Here is a 20523-nt window from a genome sequence, read left to right on the forward strand (position 1 = left end):
CTCACAGTGGAGGGTAATTGTCTTCGTATGGAATAGGGCATAGGAATGATGACTTCTAAATAAGACATGCTGACGCTGAAGCCAGACGAAAGGAAACTCGCTGGAGTTTATTTATATTTTTCTGCAGACGGGAAATTCTTGGAAATACTGCTTTACACTTTATTCTTTATGCTTAGTGTATTGTGATTCAAAACGTGGACAAATTAGCTTCTACTTGCTTGTTTCACATTCATCTGTGTTTGCACAACGGCTCCAGCCTTGTCCTAACGTAAACAAAGTCCCCTCTCTACATTTTTTTCTCGTTCGATAAGCAGTTTCACTCGGAAATACGTCACAATACAGAAATAAAGTTGGTCGTAATGTCCGTTTCATGCTGACTTTAAGGATATTTGGCGCCATAAAATAGAGTACTACCTAGGCCACACAAAAAAAACCTTTGGTGGCTATCTAGAGAGCAGAGTGGCCGTTAGCCGATATAATTTCAAAAAATACACTATACATGAGAGCATAGCAATGTACACCAAAGTAAAACAGAAAATCAATCGAAAAGACTGTCGGTACCCAACACAGGCTGGGATGGCCACTTTGGCTATATTTTCCACAAATAAAAGACAATTATTTGTTTGACAGTTTTTTCTTTAAAACAACTTTGGTAGCAGGGTTGAGTGATTGCACTTGGCTGATGCTGTCAACTCAAAAGTTTATGATCATGATCATGCCGCCACCTATACCGTCCTTGTGCCAGGGCAATCTTGCACCCAACCACTATGTGCTGCAAGTTTGCTCTTGGGGCCTCAAAGAGGGGGCAACCCTCCTCCTTGCCATACCACAGAGACAAATTCCCAGGGCTTGGTAGGGTATCGTAGGTGGATCTTATTAGAAAACGTAGCCTGGCCTGTCGTACTTTCCACAGGTCAGCCCATCCTAACACTCTATCAGATGTCCCCTCCCATATGTTCCAGCGCTCTTGCTGCTGCTGGTTGACTGCCCTAAACTTATACCCTTCCTCTTCCATCCTAGTAACTTCCGTAACTACCACTGCTTTCCTCTGTTTTCGGGAGGCTGCTGACCACAGTTTGGGAGCCATCCCCCCATCCAAGGCCTGTTCTTCCTGACTGTGTTCTTCCAACAATCTCTTGATGCTTCAGTCTTGAAACTGCCTGGTTTACGATGTCCTCTGCCTTCCAAGTTCTACATGTTCGGACTTGGACTTGACCTGCCCTCACTGCCTGGTCTGTCGATTCCCGTAGCTCCAAAACAAGCCTGGTCTTTTCCTGCTTGTATCCCAGAGTGAGTGATTTTAGAGACAGTTGTAAAGCATTTCTTCCAAACAATGCTACAGCTGAGAGACAACGTGGCAGGCCTAACCACTTCCTGATATAACTGTTGAACTTGGTGTCCATCCTTGCCACTGCCGCTGCAGAAATCTCAAACATTTTTAGCGGCCACATCAGACGATGGAAGAGTGTAAATTGGTAACACCAAACCTTGAATTTGCCTGGGAGATGACAATTGTGTGTGTTTGTCTGAAAGATCTGCTGTGTATTCTCTCCCTAAACTTCGAATAGGCTGCTCTGCCACAACCCCTCCACCTCAAACGAAATCCGATCGTTCCTCACCCCCTTTCTAATAGAAAGACTACGTGATTTTGTTGGCTTAATCTTCATTCTGGCCCATGCCAATAGCTCTTCCAGCCTTTTCAAGAGCCGGTTTGTACATGCAGCAGTCTGGAGCTATATGGTATAAAAAGTATATGGACACTTATGTCACTTTTAAGAATATATGAATGTCATTGCACTAGATAAAAAATATTTAACCAAGTAGCATTTAACAAAAGAGAGCAAACTTTTCAAGCAAAACATTTCACAACAGAAGTTTGTTAGGTCTTCAATGATAAAACGATAAATATACTGTTCAAGTCTAAAATCACAGAAATTTTGGTAAAAAGTTCCATTGGATTAGATTACACTTTATTTAGCACAGAAATGTCATCTAAAGTGGTGTAGCACCAATGACAGAAAATGGAAAAACACTTGTAAAATAAAATAAAATAAAGAACAAATGTGTAAGTTGTCTATGATTAGCTACAATATGTCCAAATACTTCTTGAGGCCACTGTATACTGTATGTAGTAAATTTCTTTGTCTAGTTTGTTTCTCAGCTTTAACTGACATCTGTATTTATCTCATGACTATTCCCACAACAGCTGTAAAAATGTTAATAACAACCACAGTTTATTAAAAAGTCCTTTTCTGGATAATCTAGTCTTAATTGGTGAGACTAAGCAAGTGAAAAAAGCCTTTAGAGTTCATGTGAGAAGTCTTTACATAGTCTCCAGTAACTCTGTTGGGCAGTTTATGTGTGTGAGGTCAAACATTGTGTTCCTAGAGTGCTGATGGTGAGATCCAGACTTTTCCTCCATATCTTCTCTCAAGTTGCTTTCTGAGGCTGGACTGATGATGATTTTGGGAGTATCAGAGGAGCTGTGGGTCACAGAGTCATTCTTAGGTTTAAATCAGTGGTCAGGTCAGCACTCCTGCTTTTCCTAGTGTAAACAACCATTGGTGCGGTTGCCATGGCGAGGGATCCAGACACGAGATCATGCTCACATAGGCTGATTGACTCTTTTATCTGGACTGGACGCTACAGAACACACACACACACACACACACACACACAGAGAGAGAGAGAGACAGAAGATATAATTCACAACACTGTTCATACAGTTATGTTTCATTTTAGTATCAACTTTGACTCTAATGTTTCTTCTAAAATTACTTAAGAGAAATAAAAACAGACACAAATAAGAGTTTTTAGCTATAAAATGTTTAATGAGAAATATTTGAGTACGTATTGAGATCTCTGACTGTTGACTGCAGACTTTGTTATTTTGGCAAATCTGAATACAGTTTGAGACATTATTGTGATTTCTTCTGAAACTCTAGAGGAGACACATGTGAGATTACTGGGGTCTTTTTCTAAGTAGAACAATGTGAAAAGCAGGAGATTTCAGCACACTATCCATTTGATCTCAATTCAATCTCATTGCTGTCTAGGAAAAACCATTGAGAGATCTCATTTTGGATTTTTAAAACATGTAAAATGGTAAACAGGTTTGGAATGAACATCAAACCTGCTAAAAAATTAGACTCTGGACTTAGGTGGAGAAGATGGGATGGCAAAAGAATAGCTTGATGAACAGCTTTTTATTTACCTGTAGAGCTATGATTGGTTGAATGTACATGCACCCTTATATGGACACACCCCCTTTCTGAATATCTGTTAGGAACTCCATAAAGTGTTTAGTGTGTAAGCCAGTGATGCATATTTAATTAATTCAATATGTTGCGTGTAAATTAAATCTCAATTTCTCCAACATCAGTGAGGAGCATTTTATGATGTTCCTCTGTTTGGAAAAGCCTCTAAATGAAACTTTGGATATACTTGACCTGTTCTCCATCAGGTCCAGCTCCACATCTCCCATTACCTGAAACCTCACACACATACACACATCCTAAAATATAGATCCATTATGATGCACTTACAAGTAAGGGAGAATCAACAGTGTCAACATGGACAAAAATACCAAAAGATGAACTGTAATGGTGCATTTAATATTTTTAGTTTATGTTTTGCTATTGGTGTATTGTATAAATCCCCTATTCACAGGTTTATAACCCATGACTAATTCTTTACTGTAATTTCACTAAAAAGATTAGTCAATATTACAATTAATTTCTTTCTTGGGAAAAACAAAAATACTTGACACTTAAAGGGATAGTTCACCCAAAAATGAAAATTCCCTAATATTTTACTCACCCTCATGCCACCCCAGATGTATATGACCCCTTTTCCACCTGGTATTAAGATGCATTTCAGGTGATCCGATCACATGTGGTCAGCCCTAAATACAGGTCTAAATGGGGTCTAAAACTTTTTGTGATCGGATCATAGAAAACACATATGAATGTGGTCAAAAAAGCATGTGTCCACATCGCATGGGTAAATGCTAATCCATCCTGTATACGTCCCGGCAGCAATGAAGACACCCCTCACCTGTCAATCAACTGCTGTGCTAAAACATGAGTTTTAACTTTACCATTTACGAGTGGCTTTAAAAGGAAATAATCGTCCGATCAGAAAATTTTAAAAAGTGGATACATACACAATAACGAGAGCTTCGCGGGTCTTCTTTAGTGTGTCTGATATCAACACAGATGACAAGCACGAACACCTGAAGCCCCTTTAATACAGATAAACTACTAAAAGAATAGATAATTCTACTTGACATATTGCATTTTTGCTTAGAATAAATTTCAACTGAATCTGGGAGAAACAGTGCACCATTTTTTCGCGCTTTCTTTGTCTTTACTGATTTTGTTGTGCTTTATTATCATGCAGTAAAACACTGACAGTGATTGATGTATGTCATCATGAAACAGAGACCCTCCCCTCCAAATCCGAACACAAGTGGTTACAGGGGACGCATTTAAACGACCAGGTGTAAACAGCCATGTGTCTCACCTGACCACATGTGATTGGATCACCCAAAACGCATCTTAATACCAGGTGGAAACGGGGCCTATGACTTTCTTTCTTCATCAGAACACATTTGAAGAAAAATATATTTGCTCAGTAGGTCCTTAAAAAGCAAGTGGATGCTGATCAGACCTTTGAATCTCAAAACAATCACAGATAGTCAGCAAAAACGTCATTCATACGACTCTTAATGTCTTCTAAAGTGAAACGATAGCTTTTGGTGTGAAAAAGATAAATATTTAAGTACTTAAATTGCTTCCAGTCAGCAGCAGTATGTGCATTCACAAGAGGGCGGAGTTCACGCGGTATCTCATGTGATGTATTCACATCGGAATGTTACGAACGTAATCTCAAGTTTTTTCTCAGTTGAGACATCCAGGATGAGCACACAAACGCACCATTGTGAGTAAGCATACAGATACAAATACAGATCTAAACCAAAACCAATGCAGCTTCTGTACAGCGTTCCTCCTACTCAGTTGTAGACAGAGCTGCCCTTCCAGATGTGTCGCACATGTGTCTGTTAGTGTGAACATAGAGATTATGTGATACTCGCATACTGCTGCAGACTGGAAGCGATCATTTAAAGTACATAAATATTTATCTTTTTCGCAGTACCAGTGATCATTTCACTTTAGAGGACATTAATTTAACCAGTGGAGTCACATGGATGACATCTATGCTGACTGATTTTTGGATCTTGAAAGGTCGGATCACTATCCACTTGCATTTTAAGGACCTACTGAGCTAAGATATTTTTCTTCATATATGTTCTGCTGAAGAAAGAAAGCAATTCACATCTGGGATGGAATGAGGGTGAGTAAATGATGAGAGAATTTTCATTTTGGGTGAACTATACCTTTAATCAAACCAAGACCAAGATTTTAGAATCGTAGTGTTCGTAAGGGTGTCTACTTTTGAACCCTCTCTCTTGGTCTGGTTGGGATAATTTGACTACATTTACCATATAAGAACACAATAGTAAGTACTGTACCATAGTATAGGAGTTGCCCGTGGTTGTGTGGAGTTTGTTTTTGGAGACAGAAGACTGTCTGCTGATACTGGTGTCCTGAACTGACATGTCACTGTTAGTGGAGGAAGAGAGACAGTCCTTCTGAGAGCGAGACAGACAGGATAAACCGGGTATCTTCTCAGCTAATGTGGCTCTGCAGACAGACAGATGAATAGTTGTACTGATGAAAAATTGGGGATTTTCTATACATGGTTCACACATCTTTTGACCAACGAATTTCCATGAATTTCCAGTTGGTCATTATTGGATAAAAATTGTGATTTTTTTTTTTTTAATCATTTTATCACAAAAAGCTGAGCATAACAAAAAGAATTACATTAAAAATAGAAATTTCTAAGACTTTTTATGATTTATTTAATTTCTATCATTTGTTCAGGCCTGGAAATCTCAATTAAAAAATTGATATGAAATTATATTTCCAGGATTTCCATGAATGTTGGAATCCTTTCTAAATTAATTTAGTGCATTTACTTTAAACCTTTAAAAATTTCTCATTTAAAACTATCAGAATTTCAGATTTGCAAAAATAATAATTAATTAATTAATTAATTAATTAAATTAGAACTTTATTCTCATAGTGAAACTAATAATGTTGCAGAATTAATTCATAATTACACAACTACTTATATAGTTATGTTAGTTGATGGTGCCTTGTTTATTTGTATTTGTTATATAGAAGGATAAATTAACTATTAGTGTATTTTTATTTATTTATTTATTTGACATATTAACAATAAAAGAACAAAGCAAGAATACAAAATAGAAAAGAGATATGCAGGAGAGGTTAGAATCCCTTGTGGGCTTATTTGAATACCTCACCTTTTCGAAAACAAACATTTAACTTATATATATATATATATATATACTGGCAGTCAAAAGTTTGGAATAATGTACAGATTTTGCTCTTATGGAAATAAATTGGTACTTTTATTCACCAAAGTGGCATTCAACTGATCACAGTGTATAGTCAGGACATTAATAATGTGAAAAAGTACTATTACAATTTTTAAAAAAATTATCAGAACTTCTTAAACTACTTCAGAGAGTCCACGTGCAGCAATGACAGCTTTGCAGATCCTTGGCATTCTAGCCATCAGTTTGTCCAGATACTCAGGTGACATTTCACTTCTCATGCACCTTACAGTCTAACTGATCCCACAAAAGCTCAGTGGGGTTAAGATCCATAACACTCTTTTCCAATTATCTGTTGTCCAATGTCTGTGTTTCTTTGCCCACTTTAACCTTTTTTTTTAGTTTTTCTGTTTCAAAAGTGGCTTTTTCTTTGCAATTCTTCCCATAAGGCCTGCATCCCTGAGTCTTCTCTTTACTGTTGTACATGAAACTGGTGTTGAGTGGGTAGAATTCAATGAAGCTGTCAGCTGAGGACATGTGAGGTGTCTATTTCTCAAACTAGAGACTCTGATGTACTTATCCTCTTGTTTAGTTGTACATCTGGCCTTCCACATCTCTTTCTGTCCTTGTTAGAGCCAGTTCCTCTTCTGTCACTCACTTGACATTGTGTCAATGAAGTGACACTAGGGGTCACTCCTGGGAGTCCGCCATTCTGGGGGTAGTCACAAGGAACCAGGTAAGTGCTTTGATGTCCTTAGACTCGACACGGCCACAAGTGGCACCTTAGGCTCCGCCCCATCGCGAGGCCCCGCCCGCCGGTATGTCCGACACAGTTGTTCCCTTGGTCCCCCTCGCACAGAGCTTGGGGGCATGGCTCGCGCTCCCCAACCCATCGCGTTGGCTGATCAGGACTGTCCGACTCGGCTCGGCTATGGCTGGGGCATATGGCATCCTCAGCGGCAGTCACACCACTCGGGTTGATGCATATGAGACTGCTTCGGCACTGACTCCAGACTTGAGTCGTGAGATGGGCATGGCACCACGGTGCACACCGCATGCTCGTCACGCAGGTCTGTCGCCGTCTGTTCAGCCCTTGGTCCAACCTAGCATTCCTACGGGCAGGAGTGCCCCTAGGGCAGGTCTCCAGGCACGTCGTGGTTGCAACGGGCATGCAGCCGCCAGCCCATGGACTGGTCCATGACTGTGTTGGCATATCAACTGCCTCGAGTTGTAGGCAGTATTGCTCGCCCTGTGTAGGCTTTTCCCGTTGATCCGGGTCAAGCACGTGTTGGTCCGGACAGACAACACAGCGACGGTTGCGTAAATCAACAGCCAAGGTGGTCTACGCTCTTGTCGAATGTCGCAAGTCGCTGCGAGCCACTCATATCCCGGGAAACCTCAACAGCATATGCGTTTCCCCCAGTGAGCCTACTTGCACAGACGTTGTGCAGGTCATCTTAGTGGCACCTTATTGGCCCTCCTGGACTTGGTTCTCGGACCTCACGCTCCTCGCGAAGGACCTTCTTTCGCAGGGACGGGGCACCATCTGGCACCCGCGACCAGACCTCTGGAATCTCCATGTCTGGCCCTTGGACGTGACGCGGAAGACTTAAGTGGCCTACCACCGGCAGTGGTAGACACGATCACTCAGTCCAGGGCTCTCTCAACGGGGCACATGTATGACCTGAAGTGGCATCTGTTCGCTAAGTGGTGTTCTTCCTGACACTCCAGCTCCTTTTATACCTGTATGTCCAGGGGAGTGGCATGCAAATTCCACTTGCCAATTCTCATTGGCCTTTTCTCAAAGATCAGAGATGTCTGGGGCTCCCAGGAGCGACCCCTAGTGTTACTTCATTGACACAACGTCTTGTTCCCTCCATCAGGCAATGGAGGTTACGACAGTAACCGAGAAGTTGTCCTTTGTCTTTGAAGACTGTATGAAACCTTCAGTTTTTTGGCAACTGTAAGCATTATATAGCCTTCATTCCTCAAAACAATGACTGACTGACGAGTTTCTAGAGAAAGCTGTTTCTTTTTTGCCATTTTTGACCTAATATTGACCTTAGACATGTCAGTCTATTGCATACTGTGGCAACTCAAAAACAAACACAAAGAGAATATTAAGCTTCATTTAACGAACCAAATAGCTTTCAGCTGTTTTTGATATAATGGCAAGTGATTTTCTAGTACCAAATTAGCAATTTATCATGATTACTCAAGGATAAGGTGTTGGAGTGATGGCTGCTGGAAATGGGGCCTGGCTAGATTTGATCAAAAATTACTTTTTTCAAATAGTGATGGTGCTGTTTTTTACATCATTATTGTCCTGACTATACTTTGTGATCAGTTGAATGCCACTTTGATGAATTAAAGGACCAATTTCCTTCCATTATTCCAGAACATTATTCCAAACTTTTGGCCGCCAGTGTAAATATATATGGAGGATCAGTGGTGATCTGGGGGTGCTTCAGCTAGCCTGTAATTGGGCAGATTCGTCTTTGGGAAGAACGCATGAATCAAGCCAAGTACAAGGTTATCCTAGAAGAAAATTGCTTTCTGCTCTGACAATGTTCCCCAACTCTGAGGATTGGTTTTTCCAGCAGGACAATGTAAGATTTACAGAGTGACTGGGTATGTAAATACATTTGCATGATTATGTATTTGGGTAGTGTGCCCATCTTTTTATTTATTTATTTATTTATTTTTTATCAACATTAAGATTTTAGGTTAAGATTTATCTGAATATATAAATGGAAAGTGTATAATTCTTTGACATTTTCTAATCAACTTTTAACTTTTTGTCACTTAAATATTCCAAATGTGACAAAAGTACAATAGTTTTTTAAATTTTTTTACTATAATGTACAAATATTCCATGTAGTCTCTCAATTAATCTGAAATCATAAAAACGGTATGCATAATAATTACTCAATAACTTATAAATAAAAATATTTTTTAAAATGTAATCAAATGAAGTACATTATAGCAGGTCACTCTGCAGGACACAGCTGTGCTTGAATTGTCATGTCAACTAACCATTTGTATTTACCTATTTTCACATATTTTTGCTCGAAGCGTGCATGTTTGATGTTTAATTTACCGATATTTGGTGTGAACTATTGCATATATGAAAGGGTTGTAGATGGCAGATGTTTTGGCGATGACCGCAGGCAGTGTTTTTGAGTAGGGGTTGAGAATGTTTGCATGCCTGAGAAAAGAGTAGAAAAATTAAAATTAAAATATAGGTTATACTTAAACACATGTAGGTCACTGAGAAAGCGCAGCAAGGAAGCAGTGCAACACTGCTGACAGGCATAGAGACAGATTAGAATGTTTTATAATCACTTCCTACTTCTCACAGCTGTACTGAGCTTAACAGATATAGTAGAGTTCCACACACACAAGTAAAGACACACTAACGAGAGGGATATACATTGAAAAGTGCCAGATAAACAGTAATCAGGGGATTTGCAGATTAAAGACACAATAACATTTGCGATATATGAAGATTAGTGCATACTATATATAACATCCAGTTTACTGATTCACATGATCTCACATGGGGAAGTTATCATAAGGACTATATCTCAGTAACTATGAGGTTTAGAGATTGTTGGCTACAAATTGTACATTTTCGAAAATGTTTGAAAAAAATTCAAATTTCAACATATTTTTTGTAATAGCTGTGGATATAGTGAATACAGTTTTATTTGTATTTTTTTATTATTTATTTATTTGTATGGGGCAGTACAAAAAACCTGATTTCAGAAAGAAAGAAAAAAGATGCATTGCACATAGAGATTATAGCACGTGCTAATTAGCATCCTGGGTCTCTACATAGGCTTATTGCTGTAAAAAACAAATTTACTAATGAAAAGAGAAAATATTAAACTCTACAAGTAATTGAGATTGTTCCCAACCCTGGTAACATATAATGTAAAGTTAATTAATAATTAAAAATAAGTACAGCTCTGCTTTCTTTTAAACCAGCACTTAACCGTTATTGTAAAAGATTTTATATCAAAGATAAAAACACACTGGCAATACATTGGCCACATTGGCATATATATATATACTGTATATATGTTGTCATTTTATTCATTAATAATTCATTTATAATCATATCTATTGATCAAAACAAATTTGATATTTTTGTATGGTACCTTTTTCACTTTTGTAGTTTAATGAATTATTTTGTGTTTCGTGTTTTCAATTGTTTTACTGTTTAAGCTAAAAAGAATATGTAACACCCTATAATACATTTTAAACACAGTATGTATGTTGTGGAAGATGGCTTTTTTTTTTTACATAGTAAAAAATAGTATTTCCTATATCGAAATAGGTATTCTTCTCAAATCAATGTCAATAAACAGCAGGTTCACATTGTAGTATACGGTCATACAGTATACTGTAGTGCGACAACATGCCACAACACAGGTCAAAATATCTCATTTGTATATTTTTTTCCCGGGCAATAATGGTGGAAATGTTCAATAGCTTTGTTGTTGTCAAAATTTTAAGGTATGTGTCAATACATAAATTCACTTTCGAAAATAAAAATACCTTGAGAAATACGCACTGGAGTAAAAAAGTGTGACGACTAGCCCCAGGTCCTCCCTATATCTCAATGATATTTCATACTCAAAATATAAGATAGGTTTTTTGTTAGAAACATCATACTTACATTTTTTGGGCAAAAACCTTTTAGATTTTTCAGTCAAAAGTAGCTTTTTAACCTAAAAGGAAAGAACATGTTTTGCCTACAGGACAAATAACAACAAAGCAGTACACTGAATACGGGGCTTACACAAGTGAGCTGTTGTTTTGGCTCACATCACATGGTCAAAACATCCGTACAATACCATCGTTTTTACAGAGCATATAGGGTCACATGTGACAAAAATGTGCTTATGTGCTATTATTTGAGCATCAAGTCTGGGACAAAAGCAGGCAAGGTTTGCTTTTATTGTGGGAAACCAAATTTCGGAAAATATCCCCTATACATTTTAAGACAAATCTGTTGCCAGGAGTGAGCTAAATTTGACAACATTTTTCTTTGGGGATATTTGGGATGTCCTCATCTGTAAAAATGACATGATTTTCAAGTTAAAGGTACAATGCAGAATTCTGGGCTCTTTATCTACATCTGTGGTTGAAACATAAAATTGCAAGTTTTGTTTTTAACGTCAGTTGTGCTTCGGCACTGCTCTTCTGTGCGGATGAATCTGATGGCTTGAGTTTTACTCATGGTTGCCTGTGATCACCATATTAGAGTGGATCTGACTAGCAACACCAAGAGTCCAGATATTTTTGCACAATGATATTACGAGATCCCTTAACACGTATCGCAGCAGTTCAGAGGTGAAACGTCCACTGTGTGGTGCTAAAACTGAGTTAAATGTTCTTCAAACAGATCCTAAACAAGGTTGTTAAGGTTAATACTTTTTAATTCAAGTTTTAATTCAACAAAACTGACCTCCCTTCCATAAACCTTGAACCTAAACCTAACCGTTAGTGTCAGAAAAGCAATTGTGAGATGAAAAACGCAATTGCTGAGGCAACCACGTCATTATAAGGTATTAATAGATCTCAGTGCTGTCTTAGACACTGTTGACCACAGCATTCTCCTAGACAGATTGGAAAACTGGGTAGGGCTCTTTGGGATGGTCCTCAGCTGCTACAGGTCATATCTTGAAGGGAGGGGTTACTATGTGAAAATAGGCAACTATGAATCTGAGTGGACATACATGAGGTGTGGAGTCCCACAAGGCTCAATTTTTGCACCGCTCCTGTTCGACCTGTATATGCTTCCACTAGGCCAAATTATGAAAAATAACCAAATTGCGTACCATAGCTATGCAGATGACATCCAGATTTACCTAGCCCTCTGTGCCAGTGCATTAATGAAACTTAAAGTTGGATGTGCCGAAACTTCCTTCAGTTAAACAACGACAAGACAGAGGTCATTGTATTTGGCAACAATGGAGAAATTCCCTAGGTGAACACATACCTTGACTCCAAGGTTCTAAAGACAAAAAATCAAGTAAGGAATCTTGGTGTAATTTTGGAGTCAGACCTTAGTTTCAGTAGTCACATAAAAGCAATAACTAAATCAGCCTACTATCATCTCAAAAATGTAACAAGAATTAGATGTTTTGTATCCATATAAGACTTAGAGAAACTTGTTTATGCATTCATCACCAGTAGGGTGGACTACTGCAATGGACTTCTCACCTGCCCTTCCAAAAAGACCATTAGACACCTGCAGATCATTCAGAATGCTGCTGGCAAGATTCTCAACAGAACAAACAAAATCACTCAACGGCCTAGGACTTAAATACATTGCAGATATGCTTGTTGAATATAAACCTAACAGACCTCTCAGATCATTAGGATCAAGTCAGTTAGAATTTCCAAGGGTTCACTCAAAAACAAGGTGAGACTTCATTTAGCTATTATGCCACCCACAGCTGGAACCAGCTTCCAGAAGAGGTCAGGTGTACTCCTACAGTAGCCACATTCAAATCCAGATTGAAAACACATCTGTTTATCTGTGCATTTATTCACTGAGCAGAGTGCTGCAATACATAATTTTGTTTCTGCATAATTTTTCTTTTTTATTCAATATTCTTTTTTAATAATTTTTATAATTTTTACTTTTTAAAATGTATTTTGTACTTGTAATTATTTTTTATTGTTCTTAATTGGTTTTAAATTTAAAACACTTTGAATTACCATTATGTATGATAAATAAACTTGCCTTGCCTTACCTTTTATATATCTTTCAGCTCACATGTCGTCTCGCATGCTCTTCAGGACTCGTATCCCAGTCCATAGTTCCATTTATGTTATTCCATAGTTTTAATGACTTTACTATTATTATAAAATGTGATATATATATATATATATATATATATATATATATATATATATATATATATATATATATATATATATTATTATTATTATTATTATTATTATTATTTTTTATTTTTTATTATTATTTTTTTTGTTACGGTGTTGGTTTTGGTTAGTTTATAGTAATTATAGTCAGTTGTATATATAAAACATTTGAAGTCTATGGTGTGTGTGTGTGTGTGCGCTCAGCACTCACCCTGCCCAGGCGATGAGGGTGACACATGCGTAAGGTGCCCAGGACAGGACATACACCACAATGATCACTGCTGCTATTTTAGCCAGTCTCCATTCACTCCTCATTGACTGCTGCTTCATTGAGTTCAGCCTTTCCAGATCTCTAAACACAACACATAATATACAGTCACAATCACTTTTCAGTGAGCACTCAACAAACTGAAGACACTGGAAGCAACATGAGGACCACAGACCTGCTGGCCTGTCGTACAGAGAGGAACATGAAAAGGTAACAGAAAAGGATGATGGCCAGAGGAATAAAGAAGACAAAACAGCAGAGCATCATGGTGTAACTCCTGCTGGCCGGAGATGGCGACGTGTAGTCCCATGTGCATGATGTCATCAAACCTTCAGGGATGTAGGAACCTGAAAGCATTTACATGAGCCATGCACATGTACATTAAATAAGCATGATGCTATTTATATTAACAATAGTGTGTAATGGAGTGTAATGTCTCAAATAGAGAGTAATTCAAAGACAATGATATGTAGAATGTGTTTACTTCTACCTCTCTCTTTCAGCAAAATTTTTTTTACCAAAGTGCCTTGTTGTACACTTATTAAAGGGATAAAACTCGTAATGCAACCTGGGGTTAAAGAAAGAGTTCACACAAAGTTCATTATTTTCTCACCCTAGCGTTGCGTTGCGTTATTATTGCACTATATTCCAAGTCTTTTGAAACCCTATGATAGATTTGTGTGAGAGACCATAATGTATTGTCTTTATTTACTGAAGATTGTCCTCTCCAACAAAGCTCTGAAATCTTATGTTATTTATGGTGTTTTTATGGCTATAACCTCTTCAACTCAGGGGCATTTTTGAGCTGCTGCCTGCAGTTTTTCACACTCAAATTTAAAAGCTCGCCATTTACATATACTGTAGACTAATCGCCAAAAATTGGTCTAATTTTTTCAGAACACCCCAAGAACAAGCCAAGATCCTTTTGTCTTTTACATTCATATTAATCATATTAATATTTCTACCACATTACCTCTAGGTGGTGCTTATTTGCGACGTGGATGTTTTCAGGCATTGTTATTTTGTGTAACATAAATGTAGAAGTGATGATTATCAATGAAAAGTTCAGATTCTAAGCATTTTAAGCGTAAACATTTTCCCGACATAGCGCCCCCTTTTGGACCCGCCAAAACTAGTTTGAAAGCTTTGCTCCATATGAACTGTTGTATGGAAAAGAGCTGTGTAAAGATTCTTTAGATATTCTCCTTTTTTGTTACACTACATAAAGAAAAGCATACAGGTTTGAAATGACATTAGGTTGAGTAAATAATGACAGACATTTTTGGATGAACTATCCCTTTAAGTATCTTGCTCAAAGACATCATGGGGTTTTGATTATTCCTCAAACCAGCACCTTCCAGAACATAAACCAGTAATGCACACCACAATATTTAATTGCTACATACGTAATCCTTATTTTCCTGTTTTTTATAACCTTAAATGACAAATTTTTTCAGACCAGATTAGAATATTGAAATCTTACTCCAGCCAATCAGAGGTGCGAGGCTCCAGGCCAGCGAATAGAGCCAGATGCACAGGATGGCCAGAGAGGTTCTGCGTTTGGAGTTCGATTGGATGGTCTGCAGTGGTTTGGTGATGACCAGGTAACGATCAATAGAGATTGCCAACAGGTTTATCATAGAGGTGATACCAAACAGAGCACCACAAAATGCGTATATTTTACATCCTGTGGATACAAAGACAGCAAAGTTTAATATAGTTTGTGAACATACTGTATATTTAAGACAAGAAATTAAGTCTACTTTAGAGCACAACTGTAAGCCTATTTTTTTAAATAAATACTAAAAACAGATAATGTTACCCAGTTCTCCAAACATCCACTCTCTATAAAGGCAGTTTATGAAGAAGACTGGAGATTGCGTGATCGCCATGAGGAAATCACTGACTGCCAGGTTCATTATGAAATAATTTGGCAGGTTCCGCAACTTTTTATTACTGTAATAAAGAAAAGCACAATTATTTCTTATTAGAAGACATTCCGTATTCAACCTTGCACTTGTAAATCAAGTTTAATTGTCCCACCGTTTAAGTTATAAAAAAAACAGCAAGAACACAATTTACAATTCTGTTATGTCATTCACCAAAAAAGTACTAAAATGTACCATGGTCGTCGTCTTAGGCCTACTTTTTTTTTAAAGTGGTTAACACACGTTATGTGTTTCTTGTACTGTTGTAATTCCATACCTTCTGCACTTCTGTGGAGTTCAAAAAAGTAAAGTCTCGTTAAAAATGTTTTCACACTAAGTAATTTTGTTTTGTCAATTAATAATGTGTAACCGGTCCTGCCCGACCCGCTCCACGCGGGATTCAAACCATCATCTCCGGCATGGTATGCGGGCACGCTAACGAGGAGGCTAACGGCTACAGCCTCTAGCGTCAGTCGCTAGTGCACCTCTTGAGCCCAGGGGAGTGAGGTTTACTGCACAGCTACCTACCAGCTGGATTCCGTTACACTCACCCCCCTAAACCTCACTCCCATCTGGGTCACAGCACCACTGTAACCAGTCCTGCTCGAACTGTGCGGGATTCGAACCGGCGTCTCCGGCATGGGATGCGGGAGCGCTAACGAGGAGGCTAAAGGCTACATTCTCTAGCGTCAGTCACTAGTGTGCCTCTTGAAGTCAGGGGAGTGAGGTTTATACACTGCACAGCTGCAGTGCCTACCAGCTGGCTCCCGTTACTCACCCCCCTAAACCTTACTCCAATCTGGGTCACGGCACCACTGTAACCGGTCCTGTTCGAACTGCATGGGATTCGAACCGGCGTCTCCGGCATGGGATGCAGGAGCGCTAACGAGGAGGCTAAAGGCTACAGCCTCTAGCGTCAGTCACTAGTGTGCCTCTTGAGGTCAGGGGAGTGAGGTTTATACACTGCACAGCTGCAGTGCCTACCAGCTGGCTGCCGTTATACTCACCCCCCTAAACCTTACTCCAATCTGGGTCACGGCACCACTGTAACCAGTCCTGCTCAAACTGCTCTGAGTGGGATTCGAACCAGCATCTCTGGCATGGGATGCAGACTTGCTAACGAGGAGGCTAAAGGCTACAGTCCCTAGTGTCAGTTGCTAGTGCGCCTCTTGAGGCCAGGGGAATGAGGTTTACACACTGTACAGCTACCTACCAGCTGACTCCCGTTACAAATGTCTAACAGTGTAGGTATATGCATAACAAGAGATTCATGTCATTATTTTTTCATGAAAATTCCCACCACAGTGTCAATTCCACTACATTTTATATTCTGTATTGTCTTTAACAGAATTCTGTGGTTGAAATGATGTTGTTGGAGATGACATTTGTTTATGTTTTATAATAAAATTGCTGACTTGTCTTGCTGGCTAATTGCATAGCTAACATTTTGTGTCCTAAATACACACAATTAAATAATATTTTCTCATATGTTTGATTGGAAATGTAGCCCAATAAAAATACTCTCCTCACAAGTGAATTTTTTTCACAAGTGTTTTCTTCAAATATCCCTTGTCTCATATTTCATCTTAAGCATGCTCTACACTGAAACTTATGTTAAACACTTAGTCAATAAATATACAACTTTTTTTATTTAAGTGCAGAATTGTGTGGTGTGGAAATGGTTTACTGTATGTTTATTTCACTCTGTTTTGATTATTATAGTTTTAATCATGTAAAAGTTTAATTTTTATGATACATTTTCATAGTTTAATATCGAATATCTGGGCCTGGAACAAGGCAAAACCAGTCAAATCTATTCCTACTGTATATGGCATATGAAAAGTACCAGAAATAAATGATGAATGTCTGGTAAAGGAGTTTCCAATTCAGTTTTAATGAGAACTTCATACAACAAAAAGAAAAAAAGGTTTAAATCTGTTTGTTTTAGGAAAAATCAACCCCTAGGACATGCCTGAAGTTGAAGAAACACCCGATTACAGTGCCCGTTGAAAATACTGTTATCATAAATCAGACTAAAGCACATATTCACCTACTTCCATTAATAATAGACACATTTGTTAAGTATTGCTAGAGAATCCACAATCATGTGATAAGAAACATTCCATTGATAACAGTTATACTGTATACCTCTTATGGCTAGAGGAAAAATTCTAATAATAGCAAGAAAAGATAAATGAGTTTTTTGGCAAAGCAGGAGTCAGTTCATCAATTAGATCAAAAGAGCCATCACAGTTCTTTCCATTGATGGTGCTGCAGTTCTGAGAATTTCCAGCATTCATGGAAGAGCAGTCAATTTTCTTCCACTCGACAGAAGCCTACGATTACAGCAATTGCATCCATTTATGGCAATGCGTCAACTTGTTCTCCACACCTCATTCACAATTTTTCTTATCTCTATAGCACCAATGGCCTATTCTGAACACAAAGAAAGAACCATTATGGAAAATGAGGATTAGGGTTGTCCAGTGGCCTACAGGGGTTTTCATGTGTGTTACTTTAATCTGAGCAAATAGGCAGAGTAAAAAGAAAACAGAATCTTTTTTTTTTTTTTTTTTTTTCTAGTGTTTCAGTGACTGCTCTAGTTTTTGGTCACTGACCCAATTCACTAAAACAATTAAAGTCAATATCATAAATGAGTCGTAGAGGGATTTATCCAACAGCTGGGGAGAGACAATCTGTCAAAAAAAGAACAGTGAGACTGTTTCACATTTAAAACTTTGTTTTAAATATCATTGATTTTACAATGTGTAACTCATAGGTGATCAAATGCATTTAAATATTATGAAATTGTTTAATGCATTTAGCTCTTTGTTTTATGGAAAAATAATAAACCAGTATAAATTAATGCAAACAGAGAGAGCTTAGAATGGACTTATCTACCCCAACGAAACATAGCAAGATGACAAGGATACAAGGCTGTATAGTTTTCATAATAGCCTATTTGTTATTGATTATTATTTTGTAGTTTTAATATATTTATTCTATTTATAATAAACCATTTAAATAATATTACATTTAATATTTACATTTACATGATTAACAAATATTATTTAATGTTTACCAGAACGTCATGTAAATTCAATGGATATTAAACATGAAATAATTTTGCACACTTCATACAGTGTTGGGTGTAATCCGATTACAAATTAATTAGTTACTCAAGTTACTTTTTAGTTAAAAAAGAAGTGTACTGCATTGCATTTAAAATTCTTGTAATCAGATTCAAATAACAGACTTTTAAATAATGTAATTCATTTTAAGTACATTACTATGGTTGATAATAAATTAATTGTATTTATGTATAATACATTTAAAACATAAATTAAGTTAGTATGGGGGGCTTGGGTAGCTCAGCGAGTAAAGACGATGACTACCACCCCTAGAGTCGCGAGTTTGAATCCAGGGCATGCTGAGTGATTCCAGCCAGGTCTCCTAAGCAACCAAATTAGCCCGGTTGCTAGGGTGGGTAGAGTCACATTGGGTTAACCTCCTCGTGGTCGCTATAATGTGGTTCTCACTCTCGGTGGGGCACGTGGTGAGTTGTGCTCGGATGCCGTGGAGAACAGCGTGAAGCCTCCACACGCGCTATGTCTCCGTGGTAACGCGCTCAACAAGCCATGTGAAAAGATGCACGGATTGACGGTCTCAGACGTGGAGGCAACTGAGATTCGTCCTCTGCCACCCGGATTGAGGCGAGTCACTACACCACCACGAGGACTTAGATCGCATCGGGAATTGGGCATTCCAAATTGAGGAGAAAATAAAAATAAATAAATAAATAAATACATTTAGTATGTACATCTGTTTGCATTTCTGTGACAGCTGAAGGGCATGAACAAGGAGGATATATAGACATTCTTTTGAATTTGTTGAGCGGAAAAGTGTTTTAGAAAGTAAGTGAAAAGTAAAGTAATAAGTAATGTGATTACTTTTTTAATTACGTAACCTGTAAAGTAATCTGATTACAATTTTAAAGAATTAGCCATTTCTAATGGATTACTTTTTTAAAGTAATTTACCCAACATTGACTACACAGAATTTTGGTGCTTTTAAAATTCATTTGTCACACCACAAATATTTTTTAATTTTCTATTGTGTAGGTGAAAAGGTGATTAAAAGCAAACAACATCAAAGAATATTCGTAGATATACACTTTTTCTAATACATTCATATAGATTTTAACCTAAAATATTGATCAAAATAAAAAGTCCATGCAAGGTATGCGTCGACTACATCAAATGCAAAAATGTACGTTTCATTAATATGTTCGTTAATGTTGTAAATGAAAAGTATTATAAAGCATTACAAAATATAAAACCAAACATTTCTGAAATCACACAACAGGTTTAGCTCTTTAAAACACAGCGTATAACTGCACCGGCTGGAAAACATTCAGATACTAACACACTCCAGAACAGTGTACTCATACCTGTAGAAAGCAAACATGACCAGTGCGTTGCCTGTAACCCCCAAAGTGCCGATGATGAGGAGAAGGAAGGCGATGATGTAATGCACATGATCAGGGATATCCAGTCTTTTGTAAATCTGCCGTTGGGGCTCCATCACCAAACTACAAAAACAATCACAGAAAAAACACTTAAACAAACCAAACCTAACCGCAGACTGTGTCATGGTCACTGTCTTCTATTTCCCCCATCATTACCCTTCTGTCTTTCTCTCTCTGTGTCTCTATCTGTCCTAAATAGGAGAGTTTGTGTAAAAGCCGAAGTTATTCACTTTCAGTAACAGCAACAGACGGACACACAGCGACCTACTTGTCGGAACAGTTTGTTTGTGTCAGATGACAGCAGAAGCAGCCCACAGTGCATTAACTATCCGTTTATCCGCCCACCCATCCTTCATTATGTGTCTTCAGATTGATCTAATGCTCATCTCATATGCACATCTTACAGTTTTTCACAATTGCTAAGACTCATTTCTTGAATCCTTCACCCATTTTCTTTAAACACAAAACCAAA

General features: G+C 37.9%; 1 protein-coding gene across 3 annotated transcripts; it reads right to left on the bottom strand.

Moving 5' to 3' along the window:
* Window positions 1-1998: 1998 nt before the first annotated feature.
* LOC127420151 (melanopsin-A-like) lies at window positions 1999-20403 on the bottom strand. 3 transcript variants are annotated; one of them, XM_051662208.1, is made up of 9 exons: window positions 20208-20403; window positions 19974-20114; window positions 15418-15551; window positions 15079-15282; window positions 13771-13942; window positions 13539-13679; window positions 9525-9632; window positions 5534-5705; window positions 1999-2643 (listed from the first exon to the last, which is right to left on the bottom strand). In XM_051662208.1, exons 2-9 carry the CDS (start codon window positions 20105-20107, stop codon window positions 2491-2493), a joined length of 1218 nt encoding a protein of 405 aa, XP_051518168.1. In that variant the 5' UTR covers window positions 20108-20114; window positions 20208-20403; the 3' UTR covers window positions 1999-2490. The 3 variants fall into 3 exon arrangements, with proteins under 3 accessions (XP_051518168.1, XP_051518162.1, XP_051518175.1); XM_051662202.1 differs by having other exon boundaries at window positions 19974-20403; XM_051662215.1 differs by lacking the exon at window positions 9525-9632 and having other exon boundaries at window positions 19974-20403.
* Window positions 20404-20523: the final 120 nt, after the last annotated feature.

The sequence above is a fragment of the Myxocyprinus asiaticus genome, chromosome 3 (genome assembly GCF_019703515.2).
Source record: "Myxocyprinus asiaticus isolate MX2 ecotype Aquarium Trade chromosome 3, UBuf_Myxa_2, whole genome shotgun sequence".
NCBI lineage: Eukaryota > Metazoa > Chordata > Actinopteri > Cypriniformes > Catostomidae > Myxocyprinus > Myxocyprinus asiaticus.